The sequence below is a fragment of the Onychomys torridus genome, chromosome 11 (genome assembly GCF_903995425.1).
Source record: "Onychomys torridus chromosome 11, mOncTor1.1, whole genome shotgun sequence".
Lineage (NCBI taxonomy): Eukaryota > Metazoa > Chordata > Mammalia > Rodentia > Cricetidae > Onychomys > Onychomys torridus.
Genome location: NC_050453.1, coordinates 3,050,672 through 3,077,360, shown reverse-complemented (window position 1 = coordinate 3,077,360; position 26,689 = coordinate 3,050,672). Strand labels below are relative to the sequence as shown.

General features: G+C 48.1%; 1 protein-coding gene across 1 annotated transcript in view; it reads right to left on the bottom strand.

Annotated features, from left to right (window-relative positions):
* Positions 1–588: 588 nt before the first annotated feature.
* Positions 589–26,689, bottom strand: part of Hhat (hedgehog acyltransferase) — a 266,168-nt gene continuing 240,067 nt past the window's right edge. The window contains exon 12 of the mRNA XM_036202504.1: positions 589–1,648. Within this exon, the coding sequence (XP_036058397.1) occupies positions 1,557–1,648 (92 nt within the window). The 3' untranslated portion in view covers positions 589–1,556. The remainder of the gene's footprint in view (positions 1,649–26,689) is intronic.

Below are 26,689 nucleotides of genomic sequence, written 5' to 3'. Positions count from 1 at the left end.
GGTCTGTGAAACTGCACAGCACTCAGTTCAATTCTCACTCTCCGCAATCCTTAGACCTCATGTCCTCCTCCCTCACCAAGCCCGCTGCTGAGGTTATTTATTAATGCCCAGCTTACCTGCCCCTTTCCGGCTTGTGCTTTGTTCTAATGAGCATACTCATCCCAGGCCATCAACATCTGCCTCCCATCCCTTCCAAGCATGGCAGCCAGGAAGAAGGGGATCTACCTGGTGACTGGGGTACATTGTAAGGGCGCATGTTCCACTGAGTTGATATTCCTAGGCATGACTCAGGGTGATGTCTTGTAGAGAATGAAACAGCACTAAGCTGTTTGGCTCTGACACCTAATTGTCACACAGTAAACAATTCATATAGTTGGAGTGTTAAGCATTTGTCCCAAATTCCACACACACAGCTTTTTCAGACAGCCTCTTCCCTCACCACCCTCCTACCAAGTGGGAGCACTATCACTGACCACCTGTCAGTGGTAGCCTGCCCAACATCAGTCTGGAGGAATGAAATGTCAAGTTATGCGTGTTTAGATCTCGAAATTTTTATTTAAAAATATCCACAATAAGTCTAGAAAAAAATGTGAATTATCTATGTAACAAAAGGGCTTGGCTTTATTTAGATGAGAATAAGGCAATAAAACCCACATAGCATATGGGACCTTGGGCTGCCACCTTCCCAGGACTTGCCCAATAGCACCTGCCTGTGGACACACCCATTCTCTGGCTTTTTACACTCCCATGCTGTACAGAACAGCTGTACATGGCCACATTACTCCATGGCTACAGACCTCAGAGAACAGCAGCTGCACGTGGGAGCCCCAGTAAAGTTCAAACTGCAGAACTCCTTGGGATGCTCCACCTGTACATCATCCACTCTAGCCAGGCCACTTGGAACAGGACTATGGCTTTGCTGCCTCCCTGTTAAGGACCATCCATGTGCAGGCCAATCCAGTGAAGAACATGGAATGAGGTCACCAAACATCACAGAATGTCTCTGAGAGGCAAGCCTACCCCTGACCAGGGTTTCCATGCCCAAACAATGAATGTCCACCATGTTGAATCTTTAGTCAAGAAGAACTCAAGAGGTCAACAGTAGGTTCTAGAACAAATGTCACCATGTATAGTTGGGAAAAACCTAAGACTGCTCCTGACTCTAGCTTATGTAGCAGGAAGCTTATGGGGGTAGGTAGAAAATCTTTGAAGCTCCAAAATTAGAAGATTTTCAGGTTGTACATTTTTCTATGATAGATAAAGCTGTCAGACTCAGAATGAAGCATCTTCAGCAGAAGATGAGTGGAAGGTGGCCCCTCAGGGATGGTCCTGAAGTGGAAAATGTTTCTTCAGGGATTGTCCTGGAGTAGAAGGTGCTCCCTCAGGGATGGTCTCAGAATAGAAGGTGCTCCCTCAGGGATGGTCCTGGAGTGGAAAATGTTTCTTCGGGGCTGGAGTGGAAGGTGGTCCTTCAGGGATGGTCTCAGAGTGAGAGGTCCGAGTGAAATGCCATGTCCCTTGAAGGCTGACCGAAAGGCTGACCTGCACCAGCAGCATTAGAGAACTGTGTATGTCTGAGCCCAGGTGATACCCACATGTGAATAGCAGTATAGGAATCCCAGGACAGACAGGGTCACCCACGGCCAGCCTGTATGGAGAGGCAAAGAGGAAGAATGGTTAGAATGTCTGGGTGGTCCCTCCCTCACAGGCAAACTGTCCCCAAGGATATGGCAACTGAAACACAGACCTACAGAAAATCAGCTTTGTCTGGACCCCGCAGGTGGGGCCCTGTGTTCTCATGTACATTACTGCAAAAGCAAACACCCTTAGAAATAGGCTATGCTTTTAAAGAGCATGTCCCTTGGAGACTAAAGCAAATAACCAGAAGAGAAGACATGTTTGCAGGAACCACAGTCAATCCCCAAACGCAGGCAGGCTGTCACAGTGAAGACCATGCCATTTAATACTAGATTTCAAGACTCAGAACTTAGGCTGGAGAGATGGCTCAGCAGTCCGGAACACTTGCTGTTCTTGCAGAGGATGAGAGTTCAGTTCCTAGCAACCATATGGGGGTATAACTCCAGATCCAGGGAATTTAATACACTATTTTGACCTCCATAGTCACTGTTGTATGTGGTACACACACATACACTTAGACACACACACACACATATATATATATATACACACACACACATTAAATAAATAAACAAAAAACCAAAACAAATGAATAATAAATCTTGTAGGGAAGAAACCTCTCAGAGTTTGGGGTTAGAGAGGGATTCAGCCATTAACAGCACTTGCTGCTTTCACAGAGGACCTGGGTTCAGTTCCCAGCAACCACATGGCAGCTTACAACTGTTTGTAACTCCCATTTTAGGGAATCAAATACCTTCTTCTGGCCTCTGTGGTACCAGGCACACACACAGTGTACATCCATATATGTAGACAAAACATTCACACACAAATATAAATAAACCTTTAAAAACAATCCTCAGAGCTTTTGGCAGCTTCTTCTACAAACACACATCTTGGAATATCTGATCTTTTCCCGTTTTTAATATTAGTATCAAAATTTCTTGGAAACATTGGAGAATTGGAGATGATACGACATATCAGAAGCCAAACTCCACAGATTCAGTCCTGAGTTAGAGGTGCCCCCATGCCACCCCAGGTAACACAGGCACACACAGTAGGGCTCAGAGGTGCCCCCATGCCACCTCAGGTAAGATAGGCACACACAATAGGGCTCAGAGGTGCCCCCATGCCACCTCAGGTAAGATAGGCACACACAGTAGGGCTCAGAGGTGCCCCCATGCCACCTCAGGTATGATAGGCACACACAGTAGGGCTCAGAGGTGCCCCATGCCACCTCAGGTACAATAGGCACACACAGTAGGGCTCAGAGGTGCCCCATACCACCTCAGGTAACACAGGCACACACAGTAGGGCTCAGAGGTGCCCCCATGCCACCTCAGGTACAATAGGCACACACAGTAGGGCTCAGAGGTGCCCCATGCCACCTCAGGTAACACAGGCACACACAGTAGGGCTCAGAGGTGCCCCATACCACCTCAGGTAACACAGGCACACACAGTAGGGCTCAGAGGTGCCCCCATGCCACCTCAGGTACAATAGGCACACACAGTAGGGCTCAGAGGTGCCCCATGCCACCTCAGGTAACACAGGCACACACAGTAGGGCTCAGAGGTGCCCCATGCCACCTCAGGTATGATAGGCACACACAGTAGGGCTCAGAGGTGCCCCATGCCACCTCAGGTACAATAGGCACACACAGTAGGGCTCAGAGGTGCCCCATACCACCTCAGGTAACACAAGCACACACAGTAGGGCTCAGAGGTGCCCCCATGCCACCTCAGGTACAATAGGCACACACAGTAGGGCTCAGAGGTGCCCCATGCCACCTCAGGTAACACAGGCACACACAGTAGGGCTCAGAGGTGCCCCATGCCACCTCAGGTAACACAGGCACACAGTAGGGCTTACTATAATCCTTCTCCTAAGCACTGGGTAATAGAACGAAGAGTGTACAAAGCCCATTTAAACTGGGGCACACGGGATGAAGGAAAGGGTCAAGTGAGAGCACCACAGGTCACCAAGGGACAGGGCTCACATGACGAGGCTGCTACACAGGCCTGGGGGCAAGTGGGTAGAGGTATGGGTGGGCAAGAGTTCTGATCCTGGCCGTTGGCTGCCATTTTTATTAATATGAGCTCTATGTCACCGTGGCAGGCTCAAGTTCAGGCCTTGGCTCTGCCATCCCAGCCTGCACAGAGTCACAAACCCCAAAGGTTGGACTAGTTTTGCAGAAACATTCCTAACTATTGCACTTATAAATGCTGAGTGAAATGTCCCAAGCTCTACATGGTGACTGGAGAAAAGGAAGCAGTAACAGGGGTAAGGGACACAGAAGTGTATCTCCCACAACATCAGAGTGACACAGGGACATCGAACCCTGGTCTTCCCACCCTGGCCTGTAGGCTGGCTTCCACACAGCATCATCACGACAGTCCACCCCATGTCTGCTTGTGCATATGCTGACCATGGTGGCTGTAACTAATGCCCACATATTTAATGGGTTAAAACAACTGAGATATAATCTCTGATAGTTTTTCAGTCCAGAATTCTGAAATTAAGGTGTTGTCAGGACCACATTCCCTTTGGTGGTTCCAGGCAAGTCTTATTTCTTGGATCTTCCAGTTTCCCTGGTCTTCCTGGGGCTCTTGGTTGCACCAACCTAATCATTGCCTCCATCTTGTGTGGCTGCCTGGCCTTGTGTCCTCCCTTCTGCATGGCCATGATAACTGCCTGGATAACTGCCTTACAGCTCTTTGCTAGTTACACCTGAAATGACTGTATTTCCAACTGATGACATGTCCACAGATTCCAGGAACACGTGGATTTGGGAGGATAGGGGATACTGCTCAAGACAGTTGGGTATTTTTCTGGAGCTTCCAGAGGGTTCCATGAGCCTAGAGACCTGCATGCTCTCTTCACTCTGGTTGAGACACAGTTTCAAGGCACCAGTCACTACCTGCTCCTCAGTGGGGTGCAGAGCATGCTGCAAAGATGATGACCAGACACAGGAAGTACCCCCGGACTTCATCCGTGTGTGGGATGAGGCATCAGTGGGTGTGTGGCCAACACAGAGCCCTGAGGCCACCAGGCCACCTGCAGACATGAGTGTGGAGGTGTGTTTCACTTATGCAAAGCTGGGCCTAGGACAGCTTTGATTGGGTGACTCCGTCAAAAGCCACCTCTAGAAGATCTACCTGTAAGAGGGAAGGGTCTTCAATCATGGGGAGGGAGGCTCTAAGCACCCCCACCCTGCTCTTACTATATATACCATGAAAAGCGGCAGCTGGGCAACTAGACAGCAGTCAGGACATTTGTTATCTGGACTATGATACCTTAGTAAATCTTAGTTCTGTAACCACACAGCAGGAGCACAAAACAGATTTCGAAGATGCTACTTGGAGCTGAGGCAGATCATTTAAGTCCAAGAGTTTGAAAACAGCCTGGGCAACTGTGGTGGTTTGAATGAACATGGCCCCCACAGGCCCATAGGGAGTAACACTATTGGAAAAAAATAAAGAATAATAAAAAGTGATAGCCAAGCTTGTCCTCTGGCCTCCACACACAGGCATTATCATACATGCATGTCCTCACACACCAGTGTGTGCCTCCCACACAGCACATAGGAGAAATGGTGCTGTCACTGTGGCCACCACTATGGAGGTTCCTCCAGACATCAAATCAAACATAGAATTATAATATATGTGACTAAAGAATCCAAAGCAGAGCTACGAGAGATATTTGCACACACAGAGTCACAACGTATTCACAAAGTACAAGCAACTCAAGCTGACAGGTGAGTAGATAAGCGAGGTGTACACACAGATACCAGCAGGAAAGCAAATTCTTACAAATGTAACGGCCTTCGTGGAACTTGAAGATATCATGTTATATAATAAGCCAGACACAAAGGAACAACTAGCTGATCCCACTATTTGAGGCCCCAGAGTGGCCAGCTTCATGGACAGAAGGTACATGCTCCAGCAGGGACTGGGAGGAGAGAGGAATGAGCAGTCAATGGAGATGAAGTTTCAGCTTTGGGAGACAAGGAAAGTTCTAGAGATTGGACAGTGGTGACAGCTTCATAACAATGCAATGTTCTTAATGTTCCTGAACTACATTAAAAATAGCTAAAACCATATTTTTAAGTTATGTAAAATTTTCCACAGTAAAAAATGAGGCTGAAGCCCTTGAGAAAATAATCTATAGTAAATTATTCCTTTTATATAAATTGCTAACCAATTACAATGACAGTGATCCATGGTTCCTGGGAGCTGGGACGGGGACATGGGTACAAAAGGCCCCTGGGGAGATGAAGCCATTTCTTTAATTTCCTCATCCATCCCCTGCCCCTCTCTCCTCTCATTTCTCTTTTGAGATAAGGTTGGACCGTGTAGCCCATACTAGCCTCTAACTTGTGGCCTTCCTGCCTCAGCCTCCTCAGTCCTGGGATCATGTTTGCACCTTCATACCCAGCAAATGTGTGGTAATTTGATTATGAGAATGGTTTCAGTGTTTACCACACAGCTGGCAAACATCCACCCAACTGTACATATGAACACTTTTGACTGAATTCACCGGTTTTCAACGATATTAGAATAAAACCCTCAAAACCAATCAGACATTACAAGTCACAGACTAGCAGCATTGGCCTGAGACATCCTGGGCTACAGACGTGCCAAGGAAGTCAAACAAAACACGTGAGAAAACACAATTTGGTCTTCAGTCCTGCATCCTCCCAGGGAGGGTTCTTCTGAGTGTGTCAGGACCAGATTCGGGGATCCCAGAGCGCCCTCTTCCTCCCCCAGGGCCTCTCAGACACGCCTCCCTGCAGGGGGTCTGGCAAGCAGACAGGCTGGTGTAGCTGAGTCAGCACACATGAGTAGTCCGTGGAGAAAACAATCCACTCCTATTGGAAGGGGGTTAACTGAGTTGCTGGGTAACGCGGGGGCTGTCAATCACCCCAGCAAAGGCCCCCTGAGCTACACGCTTCTGGAACACTCCAGTTACCGTCTTGCTCTTTTAAAAGCCACATCCTACTATTTACCACTCTAGAAGAAAAAGGCCTGGCGTCCAGCTGGTGAACATGGTTTGCAGGGATACAGCCCTCCTGCCCAGCCTCTCAGTCACCCAGCACAGTGTGTCCTGTTCGAATGTGACGCTTACAGACTCGATAGGCTCTGTTAAGTTTATAAAGATCACACTCTTGGGTAATCCTTCCAACATGGAGGTAGAGACTGCCTCTTTTTTTTTTTTTTTTTTTTTTTTTTTGGTTTTTTGAGACAGGGTTTCTCTTGTGTAGCTTTGCACCTTTCCTGGAACTCGCTTTTTAGACCAGCTCAGCCATTAAGGCTAGGCTCACAACCAAAACTATAAGAGCTCTTTTTAAAGGAAAAAAAAATTGAAGTTCATGAAGGGAATGAGTTTTTAGGGACTGTGTACGCTACAGAATCTGGTTAAAATGCAACATTGGGGCTGGGTAGATGGCTCAGTGGGCGAAGCGCAAAGTGTCTGCCATGCAAACATGAGGGCCTGAGTTCAATCTCAGCACCCATGTAAGGGACAGGTGTGGTGGCATGCCTCCATAAACCCAGGTTGGGGAGGATACAGGTGGCTTCTGGGAGTCACTGGACAGCCAGCCTTGCTCCTGGTTCAGTGAGAGGTGCTGTCCCAAAACCAAAATGGGGTGAGTTAGAGGGAAACCCCTGAGGTTGAGCATGCACAGGTGTGTGGATCTACACAGGTATGTATAATGCGCACACAGACATATACCACATACACACACAGCATACACATTCATACATGCCTTCCATACATGCACACACCACACAGATTCATACAGAGATATTCACACATACATACATATCACAGACACACATACAATATGTACTACACACACAGACACCCACACATATCATACACATACACACATGCACCCCCCACACACACACATACACAGACAGACAGACAGATAGACATACAGACATATCACAGACACACACATACCATATATAGTACACACAAAGGCACATACCACACACATACACATGTGTACCCCACACATGCACACACACAGACACACACACACACACACACACACACACACACACACACACACACCATGCACATACACACATGCCCCACACATTTGCACACACAGAGACACACACAGGCAAAACAGATGTTCTTGCTCAAAGCTGGACTACCTCCACAGGGCTCAGAGCTCACTCCCACGCTTGACTGAGTTGACCCCTATCTAGAGTGGACTAAAATATGCCATATTGTCCTTTCATTTCTTTTTAAAATCTGTTATTCACTCTTATCTGTAACTAAGACTGCCTTAGCTTATCTGCATCCACTCAAGCAAGCGTTCCAGCCAGAGGCCCCTGCACCTTCTGTCCACTGTCCCTCCAGCCCTGCAGTGCTCACTGGCCACCTCCTAGTGGACAGTTCTCCTGAGAGTGGAGGAATACCAACACAGGACCCTCCCAGATGGACGTATGGCTTCTATAGTGGACAGGCCCCCTTTCTGGTCCCATGGAGCAATGCCACCATGAGACTCAAAGCCAATCTGAGAAAGGAAGAGAGCTGCTAGGCTCAAAGGAAACTAGGTCTGCTGCCCAATGCACCACCTTCCTCTGGCTGGGAGAGTCTCTGGAGTTGCAGGGACAAACATCCCAGCCTATCCTGGTTAAGGTCAAGGTGAAGCCGATGCTGTCACCGTCCACAGAGAGCCTCTGTCAACAGGCCAGCTCAGATGTTGTCCAACAGGAAAACTGAATAAGAGGTGATTGTAGAAGATGATGCAGAAGAGGGAATCCAGAGTCTCAGGGGTTGATGGGTTTGGAGGCCAAAGAGCAGATTCTCTCTCACGGAGGCCAGCCCCAGGCAGAACTCCCGGGGCTGACATGAATAAGTTCATAAGAGGCTATGCCAGTGTTAAAGATCCGCACATCTGCCAACTAGTAAAAGCAGCCTCTTTACAGCTTACTCTCAAGTCAGAGGAAGATATTTCTTTCCTTAGTCCCAGCCCCAGTTTGCTAGTGCAGGATCCGAGAAACACAGGTGCCTGCCTCTGCGCTCTTTGCTCTTCCCATGAGCTTTAATATCACCATGCCCTTAATTATTCAAATGCCTCTTTGCATGGTTGCTTTCATTGAAAGTGCAGTTCCCAACAACATATTGTTTAACGATGTGCAGATCTGATTGGGGGTGGTGGGGTGGTGAGGTGCTTCATTTAAATCCTATTTACTCCAGTCGCCGCCAGGTCCTGTGAGCCATTCATCATGGTCTTGAGCCCACAGCCCTTCCTCCTGGGCTAAATTTAGATCTTTAATAAGCTGTGGGGCAGGAGCCTTTTCCCGGCAGAGGGCTGGCTACTGATCCAGGGACAGGCACACGAGAAGCACAAAGCTGCCCAGGCATCTCTGCCCATAAACTGCTGGGCCCATTCCAAACACACAGGGACACAGATGGACATTCTGAAGAATAACGTTGGACCCAAACCCAGGCTTTTAGACCTTATCTGTTTCTTTCCCATCCTCTCATGAGAAAGGAGCAAAAACAAACAAACAAAGCCCAAAGGATTCTTGTGTATTTGCAATTGCAGCCCAAGAGTAAGGAGGCGGCATCCATGTCCCTGGGGAGTCATGTTTAAAGCCAGGAAGCCAGGCCCCACCCTTAGTTTCTGAGGAGGCAAGGCTCAGACCTGAGACAGAATTTTCTAACAGGTTCCCTGGGAGCATGGGTGCTGTGAGTGCAGGGCCATATTTGTTCCAGAGACTCCACAGGATGCTGAAGAAACGGCCTCTGCCATTGCTGTTCATTGGTAGACCACAGGCGGGCATTCCTCAAGACCAGACTGTTGCCAGTTCTGGCCAGTCTCACAGCCTGTCTCAGCAGGGAGTGTGCACTCCATCTCTTAGCCACATAAAGACTAAGGATCAGAGAAGTCAAACCTTTCTTCCAGTGCATAACAACTAACTGGTCATCCAGCCAATCCGCTGAGTAACTTCACAGTGCACCTGACTGTGGTGCTCTGAAACGCTGCTGGCCTCAGGGTACGGCAGACAGGCTCTGAACAGGCCCTGTCTCCCAGCCTGTTCTTGCCTGCTTTGAATCTCATGCTATTCCCTGACCCTAGGTGCCCAACGTCACTCACAGGAGGACACAGAAGCCATAGCATCTTTGACTTCTCAGAATTAGCTATAACTAGTTCTCTTGGGCACACCTGTTCCTGAGGCCTTCACTGTTCCACAAGTGCCAGAGAAACTGTGGTAAGCACACTCCTGTGTCCTGTTCCTCCAGGTGCTCAGAGGCCCCTTTAACAGCACTGTCAAAGGCACAGTTATTTGGCTCCTGCTATGGCCTGAACCTCCCTAGCAGCTTCAGCAGGGAGATGAGCAGAGGTGCTGTGCCCCAGGGAAGCATCCTGCCATCCTCAGCAGTGTCTCACTGGGGTGCTGCTGTGTGCTTGTTCGAAACAGCACCCACAGCTGTATAAATCACCTTGTTCACAGTCCATTTCACATCCTGATGAAGCCAAGCTCTGTGCATTTCTCATCCTGTCCCAGCTCCCAGCACAAGCAGCAGGCGCTTACCAAAGCACTCACCACCATAAAGGAAAATGATTTCACGTAACAGAGAGGAGGCAAGAAGAACACACTAGAGCCACTCACCCTGATTCAGACAGGAATGCAGAGGGAGGGGCCAACAAACACTTTCTCTCTCCAGGGCCAACAGGGTGGGGCATCTGCTTCCCAAGAAACTGTCCACAGCACTGTTGCTACTCTGCTGCACTGTGGCCGGGGCTGCCCAGTCACAGGCCTTCCCCGCTGTTTCTCCTTCTTAGCTTGGGCTGCTCACACAGTGTCAGTTCATTGTTACTTCATGGCCAAGCTGTGCAACACAGTGGGTTTAGGAAAACTGCCTCCCGACACAACAGGCCACACACTGAGAGTCCCATGCTTTGTGCATCCACATCTGTACAGGGGCCACATTACCCACAGGCAAGCCTGTCAAGACCCCAGTGGATGCCTGAGGCAGTGGGCATCCTTCTTACACACATGGCTGCAACCTAGTTCAACTATAAGCCGAACCCAATCAGAGATGAACAACCAATAGCAAACCATAGCACTGTAACAACATACAGTAATATAGCCTGTGACTGTGGTCTCTCTGTAGCATCCTATTGTTCTGTAGCCACCTGTCATTTTGGGATGACAGGAGAGGATACAAGGCCTACATGATAAGATGAAGGAAATGAGTGACATGGGCATGTGGTGTAGCAGTAGGCTACTGCTGATTGATGGGTCAGGAGGAGGGCCTGGGTCACTGAGCCAGTGACACCAGCATAGCATGGGCAGGCATACTGGCCGGAGGGGTGATTCATACACAAGCTGGGATGGGGTGGGATTACATAACGTTTCATCATGGTTCTTAGAGAGATTCACAGCTGGAAACTTATGAATTATTTCTAGAATTTCCCATTTAATGTATAATATATTTGGACTGAGGTTGATCACAGACAACTGAATTCTCAGAAGGGACCCATAGATGGGAGCTGAGTGGGCAAAATGTCTGCTTTGCAATTATGAGGACTTGAGTAATATCCCCAGGCATGGTTACCTATGTCTGTGACCCCAGTACTAGGGGAACAGGCAATAGGATCCCTGGGGCTTGCTGGCCAACCGAGCTGTATCTGTAAACTTCTGTCTTGAAAGGAAGCAGCCAGCATTAGTATGTGGTCTCCATGTGCACATGCACACACAGCAAGCAGACTTGTGTTTTCCTGAGGGATGAGGAACGCCTTCCTTCTTCCTGGGACATGCATGGTGAATAAACAGTAAGGCTAAAGAAACGCAGATATGACCTATTCACTTTCTGTTCTCATTTATAAAGCTGCATGGCCCTACTCTGGGTAACTAAAAATGCAAAGGACCCAAGCCAGAACCCACACATCAAATATCTGTTCAGCCTGTTTCCCAGAAACACCTACAGTCCAGGCATCATCTGCACTTGTAGGTGTGCCTGGGAGAGACGAACCTGGTGTGTGCTCATCATGACTACCTAAACATCTTGAAGACAGCAGGGCAGAGATGTGTACCTCCAGTTCCTACCACTGTTGCTGTCAACAACCCCCCAGAAGGACCCAGCAAGAAAGGAAAGCTCTATTTAACCATGTGCACATCTGTAGAGGGGTGCTGGCGAGTGCATTTGATGTGTTCCATGCCTACCACAGCTGTTAGAATAAAGATCCCAATAAATGGCTCAACTTGAATTCTGGAACAAACAGAACAGCATACTCCCTGCAGCAGCAACAGCAGCAGAAGCCACTTCCTGGAGCTCTGGGCACCACAGTGGGCTTGGAAGCGAGGCAGCCACAGGGGCAAGGAAGGAGGAGTCCCCGCCTGCTGTCAAAGTCTCTGTTCCTACTCCAACAGCCCACTTTCTGACAGGTACACTACGGAACAGGATGGCGTTGGAAGCTGGGGTTCACGGAGGAGGAACTCTCTCTCCCAGCAGCCTCTGCGTTTAGTCCAGGAGTGGTGCCAGGCTCGGCAGCACCAGCATCATTCTCTGCCACCCACTCCCTCACTTGACCAGGGGCAGGCTGGCTGTGGTTTTCCTTGGAAGGTACTGAGCCAACCATCAGTGCAGATTAGAACTGAGGCTGCCTTTTGCCTCTCAGAAGGAGAGTCACAGAACATTCCCAGATCAGCTCAGAAAAATGTGGGTTCAACATCTACAAATGGTGTCTGGGAAAGGCTTCTCACCTCCAGCCCCTGGAGCGGAGCAGTGGGAGAGGTGAGGACGGTGTCCAGGCTCGGGGAAATGTAATGGTAGGGACACCTTCCTCTCAGTGCGGTCAAAGCACTGCAGCCTGCACAAGCTCTACAGTGCTGAGACTGGGCAAGGGTTTGGGGAAGCAGCTGGGAACAGGCCATGACTCAGGCCCCCCTCTCCTCAAAATGCATCCAGACTCACTAGGGATGGGGCAAGGGCTCTTATGTCACTGTCCTGTGAAGACACAAGGACCCTGCAGGGACCTTCTATTAAAGCCACACCCCTGGAGCCCTAGGGCTCTGCTGACAGTCACAGGGTTTTCAGCTCCAAAGGCGCCCTTCCCTAGGGACCCACTTCCGTTGGAGTCTCAGGCCATTGAGCCATGTGGGGTCGTGGAGGAAGACAACCACTGGACCAGGACAGGAGCCAAGGTCACTGCTGCTGTCATCTTTGGAAATGGAGACTGGGAGGGGTAAGAAAAGGCACAGAAGCAGACTGGATCCAGGCAGAGAGGTCTGAGACACTGTCACAGGCAGTCAGTCACTTGCAGTTCTGGAAGGATCCTCCATGTAGGTGTGTGACAGGCCAATGTCCCAAATGGAAAAAGACCACAGGGTCACTGGGAAAGAGAGACAGACTTATTCTATGTCACTCCGGAAGGCAGAACCAGGGCCAGTGGGTCACAGGCAACCTCTGAGCTTCCCAATGGAAAGTGAGCATCCTGGTTCTCATTATGAAGCCTTCAGGCAATGTAGACATCTCTCAATGGGAAGCTGAACTCAACAGGCGTCTGTCTCAGGGAGTGGTGAAGTAGGGGGGACCGGCTGATGCCTCCAAATTTCTTCTGACTCTCAAAGAGCACAGTCCTATGAAACAAAAGCCTCCAAGTCATCTCTCCTCCCTGGGGAAGCACACAAGTCCAGTTACAAACTTAAGGCCACATGGCCAGGCTCAGGCTAGACAGGAGTCCTGTGTCAGACAGAAGGCGGTGCCCCAGCAAGCTGTGACTGCATCAGAAGGCAAGGCAGTCTTAATGAAGGGTTTAGAACAGCCACTTGACGTAGGAGATGACTCAGACTCTCAGATGACACAGAAAGACGTTCATGCATCTAAAAGGCCTCACTCTGAAGAACAATGTGTTCCCCTCTGGTTTCCATGCTCTCTCTGTCTGATGGCCCCAAGGGTAGGCCTGCTGGGGACAGCAGACACACATCACGAATGCTGGTCTCCAGCTGCTGTGTGTACACACTTCCCACTCCAAGGATCCTTCTGGCAGCTCTACCTGATTGGTCAGCTGGACTTTTGTATCTGCTAGGGCCCTCTGCAAGGCAAACACTGTACCAGCTACAGCTTTCCTGTCCACTACTGCTGCTCTGCTGGGACTCCACACCAGAGGGGCCGGCCACAGGCAGAGGCGAGCTTGTGAGTTAGGCTAGGAGGTCTTCAGGTTCAACAGAGTGGCCGGTAAAGCAGCAGATTGCACAGGAGGCCACCATCCTTGAGGAGCCTTCCTGACCCTGCATTCTCCTCTGGGCTAACAGTTCCCAGAGGAGTCCCCACTGTAACACTAAAAATAAAAATATAGGCTGGGGTGGGATTCGAATACCACATTGTCCCTTCATCTTTTTTTAAGGTTCCACATCTTGATCATTTTCATAACTGTACACTGGGGTGGTCTGAACGAAAACTGTCCCCCACTGTCTTGTGTATTTGGACGCTTGGTCCCCAGTGGAGGGTATTGTCTGGGGAGGTTGGGGAACCTTTAGGAGGTAGAGCCTTGCTGGAGGAAGTGACAGTGGGGTGGCCTTTGAAGGTGTACAGCCTCATCCTATTTCCTGTATTCTTTCTGTGCTTCCTGTGTGTGGATGAAAATGTGACTGGCAAGCTGCTGCTTCTGTCTCCATGCTTCTCCCTGACAGCTGCCATGCCTCCCCACCATGATGGATGCTGTCCCTCTGCAACCACAAGCCAAGTAACCCTTCCTTCACTAAGTTGCTCTGTGGGTGTTACATCACAGCAACAGAAAACTAAGAAACAAACATACAACGCTAATTCATGCTTCCTAATAGCTGAGCACAGTTCCTCTAACGCATGTGCCCAGTGCACTGTGGTGGCTTCTAGTAGTCCTTCATTCCTGTCCCTTTGCTATGACAAACAGGGCAGCCAACCATGAATGTCCTCCCTCACATTTTACTTCACGCCTGGGAACTCACATCTGAATGACCCAGAAGTGGAATTTCTGCCTCTTCTCCTTTACCCTCCTTAAACTGAGAGTGAAGTTGAAGAGGTTGAGGGGCTGGAGGTGTGGCTCAGCAGTAGAGGCCTGCTTAGTCCCCCTGGGCCATCGCCAGCATCAGTGTGGTGGGGAAGAAGCACTAAGTTGGGTATCTCTTCATTGATTTTATTTCCTTTTCCTGGGAACAGTCTGTTCCCATCTCTTCTCCACCCATCTCCAGTCTGAAGCTGTTTCCTTGTGGAACTATGGTGTGAAGACATGACTATGTCTGACCTGAAGGATGTTCTACAGCTGTCTCCCCAAGGAGAGCAAGGTCAAGGCACTGAGTCAGAGGGGCCACCACAGACAAAGTAGATGAAGGGCTCTCTACTTCATTACAGTTGTGGGTGGGAACAGTGCTGTGGGTGGACACAGCTGGAATGTGTGTGCAAAGCACATGGCCAGCACCACATCTGCCCTCCAGAGCAGCTTGGGTCTCTGCTGCTTCTAATTATTTATTAAGTGAGCAAATCAAAACAAACTACAGCATCATTAACTCAGCGGGGGGGGGGGGGTGTCACATGAGCCGAGCTGGAAAAGATGTATGCCATTCCACAGGACCTCAGGCTGGCCAGGTAGGAAGCAGAGTGTATCAGCTCCCTCTCTTCTCCTTCCTCACCTCCCCTTCCCACCTGTCTCTCTCTGTCACCCCTCTCCTCTCTATCCACCCCTCCCACTGATGCACCACTTAGTACTGACTGAAGGGCAGGCAGAGCTTTGCCCCTGGAGTTTGTATCTAGCTCTGTATTCCAGTTACTCCCCCAGCTCTGCACCTAGGTCCTCTTGAAGTCCTGAGCTAGTCTGTGGCTATAATGGGTGAAGGCAGGGTTATATTCATTGGCCTCCACCCCTGTCGTGAATGGGGCCAGGGGTCAAGGTAGCAGGAACCTCTCATCTATGTCCACTAATCCCTTCTCTGGGTTTCCATGATTACCACTCAAGCCCAGGTCCAGGGTCCACCAGGAACAAGTGGAAGGGTCTGCTTTACTGATCCTGAGACCCAGGTTTTCCATGGGCCTATGCAGATGGTCCTGGCCCTGTCACTAAGGGGTTTTGCTCCTCCACCCTGAGCAACACCCACTGTGAGGAAGAAGAGAAAGAACGGACTTGTTGCAAGCTGCCAGTCCAGAAGGCAGCAGGAGCTCCAGCCTCATCCTTCATCAGTATTTTCTTCCTGGAGTCTGCAGCATGCACACACACACACACACACACACACACACACACACACACACACACACACACACACACACACACACACACACCACATACCCCACCCCTGGGCAACTGGTGAAGCATAAGGGGATCCCCTCTCAGAGGTGAGAGCATCAGCCCGAGAACATCTCTCAGCTCCCTTCCTGCCTTGTCCCCAGCCCTGGGGCCAGCACTCTCTACTGTAGTTAGTACAGTCTAGGTCACCAAGTGTCCCCGCTGACTTTCCTGTTTTCTATCCTTATGTATGTCCCTGTATGAAACCTCTTCTGCTTGATACACCCAGCATGCTCTCTGTTTTCACAGATTAGACCTCCATAAATACAGCGCCTATAATAGTTATTTAATAATTGTCAACCTGACAAAATCTAGAATCACTTATGAGATGGGCCTCTGGGCATGTCAGTGGGGGGTTATCTTGATTGGATTAATTGAGGTAGGAAGACACCCCCTACCCTCTCACTTTCTCACCCCCATACCCCTGCCCTGGCGGCTGAGATCCTGGACAGTATGGCGGAGAAAGGGAACCCAGAGCAACATGAATCTATTGTTCTCTGTTCCTGATTATGAATGGGCACTGCTTCAGGTGCAGGCTGCCTTGACATCCCTGCCAGGATGGGCTGTCTTGAACCACAATCGATGTGATCTATATAATGTAAATCCTTTCTCCCTTAAGTTGCTTCTGTCGGATTGTTTTTATCACTGTAACAGGAAAAGGACTTAAGACATCATCTAACTATGTCCAGCCATAGACAGGCTGATCAGTGTTTCCATGGCAGTGGGGAAGACTGGTGAGGAGAGATGGACACTTCCATGTACAGAGACATCCAGACCCCAGGCGCTCAAGCTTCCTGGAGAATCAACTGGAGGAGGAGTTACCATCAACACATTCTCTTCCTGTCTCAGTCAGTCACACCTGTTTCTAGCACGTCACTCCAGGCTCCCCGAAGGGCTGTTCCTCTCTCTCCAGCCATGAGACTGACAATCATCCAGGACTTTCTAAGACAGCACCCATCAGTAACTTTCATGTGGCTGGTGATTTTCCTCTTCTTTTATAATCTGAGGGTCTGTAAAAATTTTATTTGGTCCACTTACATAAAATAGAGAAGGGAATGCTGTAAGAAGGAAGTTCCCAGGCTGCGTGCTGTCCAGAGCATGCCAGCTCTGGCCCCTCCATCTCCACAGCTTATAAGAGGGGACGGGTTCACAGGCTTATCTTGTCAAAGCGAGAACTGTTCAGAGGTATCCAGCTACTCTGGAAAGAGATTCAAGACACCACGCAAGACCTTCCAAATGTCCTGATAAGATCATGAGTTGTATTAAATCCCCTTAAATGTATTTATAGTTGCTAAACTACAAAGCCACAAGTCAAATACCCCTGTGTTATATTTGCCCTGCGTGTGTGTGCACACACACATGCACAGGTCTGTGAGGGGATACAAGTACCCATTCATATGCATGCGGAGGCCAGAGGAGGGCACTGTGTATCCTGCATACTTGGTTCCCAGTTGGTGGCTGTATGGAGAGGATCAGAAGGTGTGACTTTGCTGGAGGAGGTGTGTCAGTGGGGATGAGCTTTGTGGTCTTTAAAGACTGATACCATTTCAAGTTTGTTCTCTTTGCTTCTCGTTTGTGGATAAAGATTTAAGTTCTCTGTGCATGCCTGCCTCCCTGCAATCCATCTGATAGAGATGGACTCATCCCTCTGGAACCGTAAGCTGCAAATAAACTCTTTTTTCTATAAACTGTCTGGGTCATAATGTTTTATCACAGCAACAGAAAGTAACTAATACATGTTCCACCGCCCCCTGCCTTACTCCCTCAAGAAGGGATGTCCCACTTAGCCTGAAGCACGTCACTTTTCAGCTAGGCTGGCTGTCCAGAGTGACCCTCCTTTTTCTGCTCCCTCCCCACCCAGCCAACCCCATAATCCTGGCACTGGGTCCACATGGTCCCTAAACTCAGGTTCACTCAGCAAGTACTCTTACTCTTGAGCTGTCTCCATGGCCCTAAATTTGTTCTTTCAATAAAGAAAAGCATATTTTTGCTCGTTCCTGTTAAACTCTGGAATGCACAGATAGTTCAACCCTTTCATGAAAGCCTGACAACCCAGGCTTCAGCAGAGCCCTGAGGATGAGGAACCAGGAAGAAGAAACAGTATTCCTCATCTCCATGGATAGAGCCATTTTCTGGACTCAAATTTCAATCCCAGACGATGTAAAGAGCCATGGGGTGCACCGACGCCAAGGTTCCCTGAGCCCTTACTGTAAGCTGTCTCTGGACATTGGTTCTCTGAGTCTGTTGTGTTCTTGACTTTAAAACCCACTCTGCCGCAGCCACATCGATCTTGGTTCCAGCATTTTCTGTCTTTGTTTCCATCTTCACCACAGCACTGCAGCTACCCTGGTGTGACCCACACAGGCCTATGTTCCTCATTCCCTGTCATCTTCTCCCTTCTCTGATGCTGGGGTGTAGCCCAGGGCTTTGCAGATGCTAGGCATGCACTCTGCCACTGAGCTACATGCAGAGCAGTGGTGTTTTGAGACCAGATCTCATTATATAGCTCATTCTGGCTGTGAACTTCCCACCCTCCTACCTCAGCTTCTGAATGCCAGAGTTACAGCACATGCTTCTAGGGGTTCTGTGGAGCTAGGGTTTGTTTTGAGCTTTTTTATGCAGGGACTCCTGAAAGACTCCCTATTCCTGAGCTTAGTTAGACTCAAGGAGAAAAAGGTGCCTGTGTGGGAATCCAGCTAAGATCCAACTGAAGACAGCCATGTATCTGAGGACAGCCCTTTGCCTATAGTAGAGTAAAATACATATCCAAATATACACCATATTGTCCCTCTTACCCTCCTTAAGCATTTGTGGAGGCCAGCATTATACACTTGGGCTGATTCCAAGGCTTCAAATTACAGGAAGCTGTTTTCATATACACCAATTGCATTATTTAACATGAAAGCAAACAATTCTGGATGTCTGAGCCTGAATAAAGAATAAAATCATTATACTGAGAATGGACTGTTTTTCTTCAAAGGCTCCTGGTATCCCTTGAATTGAACCCCAAATTTCCTGCAATTCCTACATGTAGGCATGTTAATTCAAATGTGCCTAATACAACCTGTGCTTGCATTTTGCATAATGCATGTTCAGGCCTCTATGCAATTTCCAGATTAATCTTGCATTCTGTATGATTGAGCATACAGTACACATGGCCACTAATTTCTCTAGAGAGAGGCTGGAAATGCATGTGCTGTATAACAAAAATCAGTCAGTTTTGACACTGAGCAAGCACAGGCTCAGGGTCTAGCACAGGTTCGGGGTCTAGGGATTAACAACCAAATAGCACTGAATAAGCTGTCTGGATACTGAGGGCAAGGTTCCGACCCCAGGCAGTGTCCTCTGAGTTCAGGGATGAGTGGCAGAAGAAAGAGAAGCAAAGCCCACTGGGACAGGGGAGGAAGACCTGGATAATGCATGCACAGCTTCAACCCCTCCCCTGCAGGAAGCATGTGGTGGCGGTATGATGTTGACATGGATGGGATGTGTCACCTAGAAAAAAACAGCCTGAACTGCTGTTGTCTCATGCCACTGTTGTTCCACGTCCCCCACACACCCACAACGAGGCTTTGTGGGAAGGGGAGGCAGAGCCTCTTGAGATGTGGGAGGAGCAAGAGGCTTTCTCTACACTGGGGCTGTGAGCTGACACCTAGGTTTTCATGGCTGGAACTTCCCAAAAGCACAACTACAAACACACACACACACACACACACACACACACACACACACACACACACACACAGTTAGAGATAGGAGGGTGGGAGAAGAGGAATGGAAGAGCAAAGGTCCTTTGAGTCACCTGCCCAGAGGTGGGACACAGGAAGGAAGGCTGGGCTTGGAAGCTGTCAGCAGTCAAGAAGAAAATCAACAAGACTCATGACAATACATCCTTTAGCCACAATGAGATTCAAAACCCTATGGAAGTCTACCTACTGTGGGACCCATCTTACCTGAAACTAACTTCAACAGGACAAGCTGCAAAACACTAAAAAATAATGATGCTACAGTGACAGGAAACTGGCCTGGTGCCCACACATAGCAGATACCAATAACTGAATGTAAATTTAACTTCTGTTTCCTCCCATATTTGTCCCCAATCTTGTGTTCTTGTGAACACCAGAAGGAGGTCTTTGGGTCCACAGGCTCTAACATTTGTGTATAGACATATTGGGGTAGAGATATAGACAACATCAGAGTGTAAGTTCTTTGGCGGTGAAGACGGGGGGCCAAGAAGGTAGTCACAGCTCTGTGCAAGGATGCCTACAAGATGTGCCACACATAGATACTGATCAGCTCCTTGGGTAGAAGAAAATGGCCCTGGTGGGTAGGTCTAGGAAGGGACAGGTCCATGGCTGAGACTAGGGGTAAGGGCTTCCTTAGAAGGAAGCAGGCTGAGTCAGTCTCCACTAGCAAGTGCTCTAAAGCCACGAAGATGGCCATGCTCTGTAAGAAGGAAAAACAGACACAGACAGAAAGACAAGGAGAGTGGCATATAATGAAACAAGTCAGAAGAGATGCAGCTGCAAGCCAAGGACACCAAGGATGGACAGCTACCACCAAGGATGACAGGGAGGACAGACAGCCACTGCTAGGGCTGACCCTGAAGGCAGGCAGATACCACCCATGCTGGGGAGAATGAGAAGGATCTACACAGACTCTCAATGACAGCAGGCCTTCCCAGGGTTTTGGTGGCAGTGTTGCAGCCTTTAGGGCTGTTGTCTAAGTCCTAATTGCCCAGTTCTGCCATGACAGTCTTAAAAAACTAAGAAGAAATCACACATTACTTTAATCCATTGTGGTGGTATGTAATTTTACCACAAATTGGAATAACTGGGATATTTTTTGTTTGTTTGTTTTAGAAATAATGAGTAAACTGGAGATGTGCAGATATGGTCAGCTTGTTATAAAATTCTTCAACATTGTTTTAAATATTCAACAAGTCATTTCATTTTTTTTATGGTCCACAGTTGATATTACAGAAAATTTGCAAATTGAAGATAAAGATGCATTTCTGCAAGACATGCCAGCAAAGAGCAGGCGGGGAAGTGATTATCTCTGGGCTCTGAGATCACAGGTCATTCTTCTTTCTTTTCTGTTACTTTGAAATGTTCCTCATTATGATTCTACATATTTTCAAGAGACACAGTTTCTACTTGCAAGAGCTACTACTCTTTCCATACAGGCAAGAAACAGAATTCAATGCCTTCTTATCTTGACTATTGATCCCAAGGCTCAGGGTTGTGTTCACAGCCTCCTGATCAGACCTACGAGGATTAAAGGCAGATCATACAATGCCGAAAGGATGAGCTGACCCCACCAAAGCCAGAGGCCAGGAAACAAGTGGGGGAGGGGTATTTTCTTTTTAGTGCCATAACATGGATAGTTATGTTCAAGAGGCTTTGAAATCCAGTTGCTCAGTCAACAAATACTCTTGTGAAAATAACACAGACAATAATAAGACAGAGCCCAGCATCCTGGATACTTTTACTTCATCTTAACGGAAGTTAAATTAAGGCATTTCTTTTCCTTCCTTCCTTCCTTCCTTCCTTCCTTCCTTCCTTCCTTCCTTCGTCTTCTTTTTTTCTTTGAGGCAGGGTTTTTTTCTCTGTGTACCCTGGCTGTCCTGGAACTTGATCTACAGACCAGGCTGACCTTGAACTCATAGAGATCCACCTGCCTCTGCTTCCTGAGGACTGGGATTGAAGATGTGCATCACCTCTGGCCAGCATTTTCTTAATTAGTAATTGATGTGGGAGGATCCAGGCCACTGTGGGGGTATCATCCTTGGACAGGTGGCCCTGGGTTCTATAAGAAAGCAGAGTGAACAAGCCATGAGGAGCAAGCCAGTAAGCAGCATTCCTCCATGGTCTCTGCATCAGCTCCTGCCTCCAGTTCCTGCCCTGTCTGAGTTCCTGTCTTGACTTCCTTCAATGATGGAGTACATTGTGGAAGTGTAAACCAAATAAACCCTTCCCCAACTTGCTTTTTGGTCATAGTGTTTCATCACAGCAATAGGAACTCTTATATCCCAGTCAGTAAAAAATGCTCACTGTGAATGTGTGAGGACCTTAGTTCAATTCCTAAAGCACACATAAAAATATGGCATCTTAGGTTATGGCTGTATCCAGTACTCAGGAGGTAGAGATAGGTGACTCCCTGGGACTTGCTGACTACCCAACCTAGACAATTGGAGAGCTTTGGGCAAATGAGAGACTCTGTCTCAAAATACAAGTCAACATTCCTAAGAAAGACACCAAGGTTGACCTCTGGTCTCCAACAAATATAAGCACACACATGTGTATGTTCATCTACACAGACACATGCACCCATATTTACACTGACACTCACTCACAGACACACACACACACACACACACTCACTCACAGATACATACACACATGCGCCCACACACACATGCACGAGCATAACTAAAATTAAGTAGGAAGTTCTGATTCTGCTGTGATAGAGTTTTCTGCATGGTGTACTCAAAATGGCTACACCATGTTATATTTGTTGCAAAGAAAAGTGGTTTGAACCCCCACATCACTGAAACAAAATATGCAAACAAGTACCTGAGTAACAAAAAAGTAAAGTCATCAGGTTTGGAAGAACCAAACTTTAAGGAGATTCAGCAGTGACTTTCTGACCCTTCCTCCTTCGATGTCTTAAGAGCAGGTGCCAATCGTGGCACAGCAAGATGAGGCAGACGCTTGGGCAGGAATCCTGTCCTTCTGGCCACAGCAATGGAAAGAAAGGGGCCATGTGAGCTGGAGAGTCTGAGGGGAACTCCAGAGCGCAGCAAGCTAGCTAAGGAACCCCACAGGTCCAGACTCATGCCTGTACCACATGGGAGGCACCCAGACTAGCATCAGAAAGACTTCGGCCAAGGACCAAGGTTTCAGCCACAGCCAAGTCCCAGGTGAAACAGAGTGGACTCAATGGAAGAGACAGACGGTAGAAGTTGAGAACTCCACACTGGAGCACAGCCGGCTGACTGGTCATCTCTTGATGGAGGCAGGGTCCACACAGGGCAGTATGTGTCCAAATCCACCAACACTGGATAGTACTAGAAGTGGCTGTATTGTATTATATTTATTGTAAATAAAGACTTTGTAGTTGTTGTTGTTGTTGTTTTGCCGGAGCTGAGGACCAAACCCAGGGCCTTGCATTTGCTAGGCAAGCGCTACCACTGAGCTAAATCTCCAACCCCATAAAGACGTTTTTTAAAGCAGTTCCAAATGCTAATGCCTCCATAGAATCTAGGAAGGAGGTGGAGGGGTGTGGTGGGAACCTCAGCTTGTCTGCTGAGCTGGGGGTCAGGTACACTGTCCAACCTCCTTGTCTACAACACAGACATCACAATGACAACCCTTTGAGAGAAGCTGGTGAGGACTGGATGGACAACAGAAACAAAGGCCCAGGCAAGCACAACAGTAAATGGCAAGGGCCTTTTGTCTCCAAATGACCACTCTGGAGGTCATGGACAAGAGATAGTTCTACTGCTTTCAGAGCCACTAGGCTTTGCTTACAGAAGGCTCTCATCAGAGTGTCCCAGGCCACATACCAAATTGCTCTAGTATTTAGGAAATGATAAATTCACAGTTGCATGTCCTTAGTACATGGCAAAAGTAGCAATGTTTATCACAGATGTCCAAAGCAGAACTTGCTAGGCAGCAGTTCCCAAACCAATTTCCTTAAGTATTCTTTTAAAATGGAATGCTTCCTTCTTCCAAGCTGTCTCAGTTACTTTTCTATGGCTGTGCTAAAACACCACGACCAAGGCAACTCATAAAATACAGGGCTGATCTGGAGCTTCAGCTTCAGAGTTAGAGTCCATGACCATCATGGCGGGATCATAGAGCCAGCACACAGGCAGAGTGCTGGAGCAACAGCTGAGAGCGTACATCCTGACCCACAGCACCAGGCACAGAGAGCTAACTGGTGTGGGCTTTGGAAATTTCAAAGCCGGCCTCTATGGTCAAACTTTCTTCAACAAGGTCATCCTTCCCAATCCTTCCCAAATGGCCCCACCAACTGAGGACCACATATTCAAATATATGAACCCACAGGGGCCATTCCCATTCCAATAGCACACAAGGCTATTTTCTTCATGAATTATGATCTGAGAATACTTTGGGAAGTGCAAGCCTCTTGAAATGAAACCTGGCTTCTAGCTCTAGCTAGCCACAATTAACCACATCCCCTAAGTCTCAGTGAACTCTTCCACAAACTGGGGTAACAGGGTGGAGGTAGGCTGGGGTCTCTCCTAAGGCCTTTCTGGATCTGTATATAGCTCTATGCCTTCTACAAGGTGCAGTAGAGTGCATGTCCTGGGAAGATGGGCCAGAAAACATCCAAACTTCCCAATAATTCTGAAAAAAATATCTACTTTTCAACCCTAAAGCATCAAAAACAAATTAATTTCTATGTGGTATGAGGATTCTTCAGAGTGGCACACCTCCATTCTTCCCCCATGGGCATGTCAATTTCTACTACCACGACCACCACTAGATGGCTATGCATGGTCTCCCCATTAGCTCTGTTGCATTTAAAGTCTGTCCATTAAGATGAATAAAATTCTCCCTCTTCCTCCAAAGCTGTCTGTTGAAAAAAAAAAAAAACAGTGATGCTAATCAGGGGGTCCCATGAAGCCACTGTCTTCAGGCAGGCAGCTTACATAAAACCATGATCTTTCACTGACTCTGTATCACCAACTTCCACTAACATAGTTACGATGATGCCATACAAAAGACAGAGGTGAGTCACTCTCCATATGTCTTAGTTAGAGTTTCAATTGCTATGAAGAGACCCCATGACCATGGCAACTCTTATAAAGGAACTCTTATTGAGGTGGCTCACTTACAATTTCAGAAGTGTAGTCCATTATCATCATGGTAAGGTATGGCATTGTGCAGACAGACATGGTACTGGAGGAGTAGCTGAGAGTCCTACATCTTACAAGCAACAGGAAGTCAACTGAGACACTGGGCAGTATCCTGAGCATAGGAAACCTCAAAATCCACTCCCACAACGACACACTTCCTCCAACATGGCCATACCCACTCCAACAAAGCCACACCTCCTAATAGTGCCACTTCCTATGAGATTATGGGAGCCAATTACATTCAAACTACCACACCATTTGAGTGGAACATTCCAGAACACATTAGAATACATCAGCCAGCTACTTCATTGTGTATATAAATGATTTTACTTATAACTGATCAAAATTGCCACTGATTAGTAGTTTTATATCCCATTGTTTCTAAATAAATCAAGGTTAAACCAAATGCTGTAAGAAATTTATATATATTTAGTGTAGGTCCGATATGAAGCCAAAGAAACTTTTTTTGGTAGAAGTTGGTAAGATGTTTCAAGGCCAAGAATAAGCATGGCAATTCTAAAGAGGGAAGATGGTCACTGTAGGGAAAAGGGGCTGGCTAGAGAAACCCACCCTGACCCTGGAGCCCAGAATTAGGGAAGGATGGCTCAGATAAGGCCAGTGAGCAAAACACAGTTTAGCTCAGATCAGAGCCATCTCTATCCCTGTCCAATTGACTTGTGAAATCAACCAATCAAAAAGCAGGACAGCAGAATCCTGGCCCTAGGGCCCAGGACCAGGGAAAGAAACACAGCCTGTATTGGGACCTGAACCAGATAAATGAACCAAGGAAACATGCCCTGACTCTGAAACCAGTACCAAAAAACACTCTTGGCCCCTAGAATCAGAATCAGTGAAAGAAATGTGCCCTGGCCTTAGAGGTAGTGTCAGAAAGCTAAGTAAGGCCAGTGAGAGAAACACAGTCTAGCTCAGATCAGAGCCATCTCTGCCCCTGTCCAACTGACTTGTGAAATCAACCAATCATAGAGCCAGACAGTAGAATCCTGGCCCTAGGGCCCAGGGCCAGGGAAAGAAACACAGCCTGTGTTTGGGACCTGAGCCAGAGAAATGAATACTTTATCCCCAAACCCAGAACCCAGGAAATATGCCCTGACTCTGAAACTAGTACTAAAATAACACTCTTGGCCCCTAGAATGAGTCAGTGAAAGAAATGTGCCCTGACCTTAGAGGTAGTATCAAAAAGCCAAGAAAGGCCAGTGAAAAAAACACAGTTTGGCCCTGAAATCAGAGCCATCTCTGCCCCTTGCTCACAAAACTGGCCAATCCCTGGGCAGAAAATAAACTAACCAATCACAGTTGACTCCGCCCCCTAGACAGCCTATATAAACCGCCCTGCCCAGTCAGTTGTGAACTGTTCTCTCTACCCTGGTAGAGGCAGCTACTCTCCTGGACTCTTCCTTCCCAAATAAACCTCTTTCTCAAAAGAGTATTAGGTGAAGACCTTCATTGACTGCTGAACAGAAGAACTTTGCTGGGATGTCCCATAGTGGACTGAGCAAGGGGGAGCTGAGCAGAACTTTGCTGGGATGTCCCATAGTGGACTGAACAAGGGGGAGCTGAGCAGAAGAACCTTGCTGGGATGTCCCATAGTGGACAGAACAAGAAAGAGCTGGTAACACTGAGCTAGAGATTGTGGCTCTCCAGGAGAGGAGTAGGATTGCTGTGTCCTGCGGGGAGACCATCCCCCATCATACCAGGTATATTCTGACTTTCCCGAAGAGTCAGGATACCCTTCCTTGCTGAAGCAGTTCAAGGCCTGACTCTCCCGAGAAGTAAGAAAACCTTCCTTTCCAAGGCTGGGCTGCTTCTTTGCAGTCCCAGCCATCACAGCTGAGCTAAACAGCTCCAGGTGTCCAGGACAC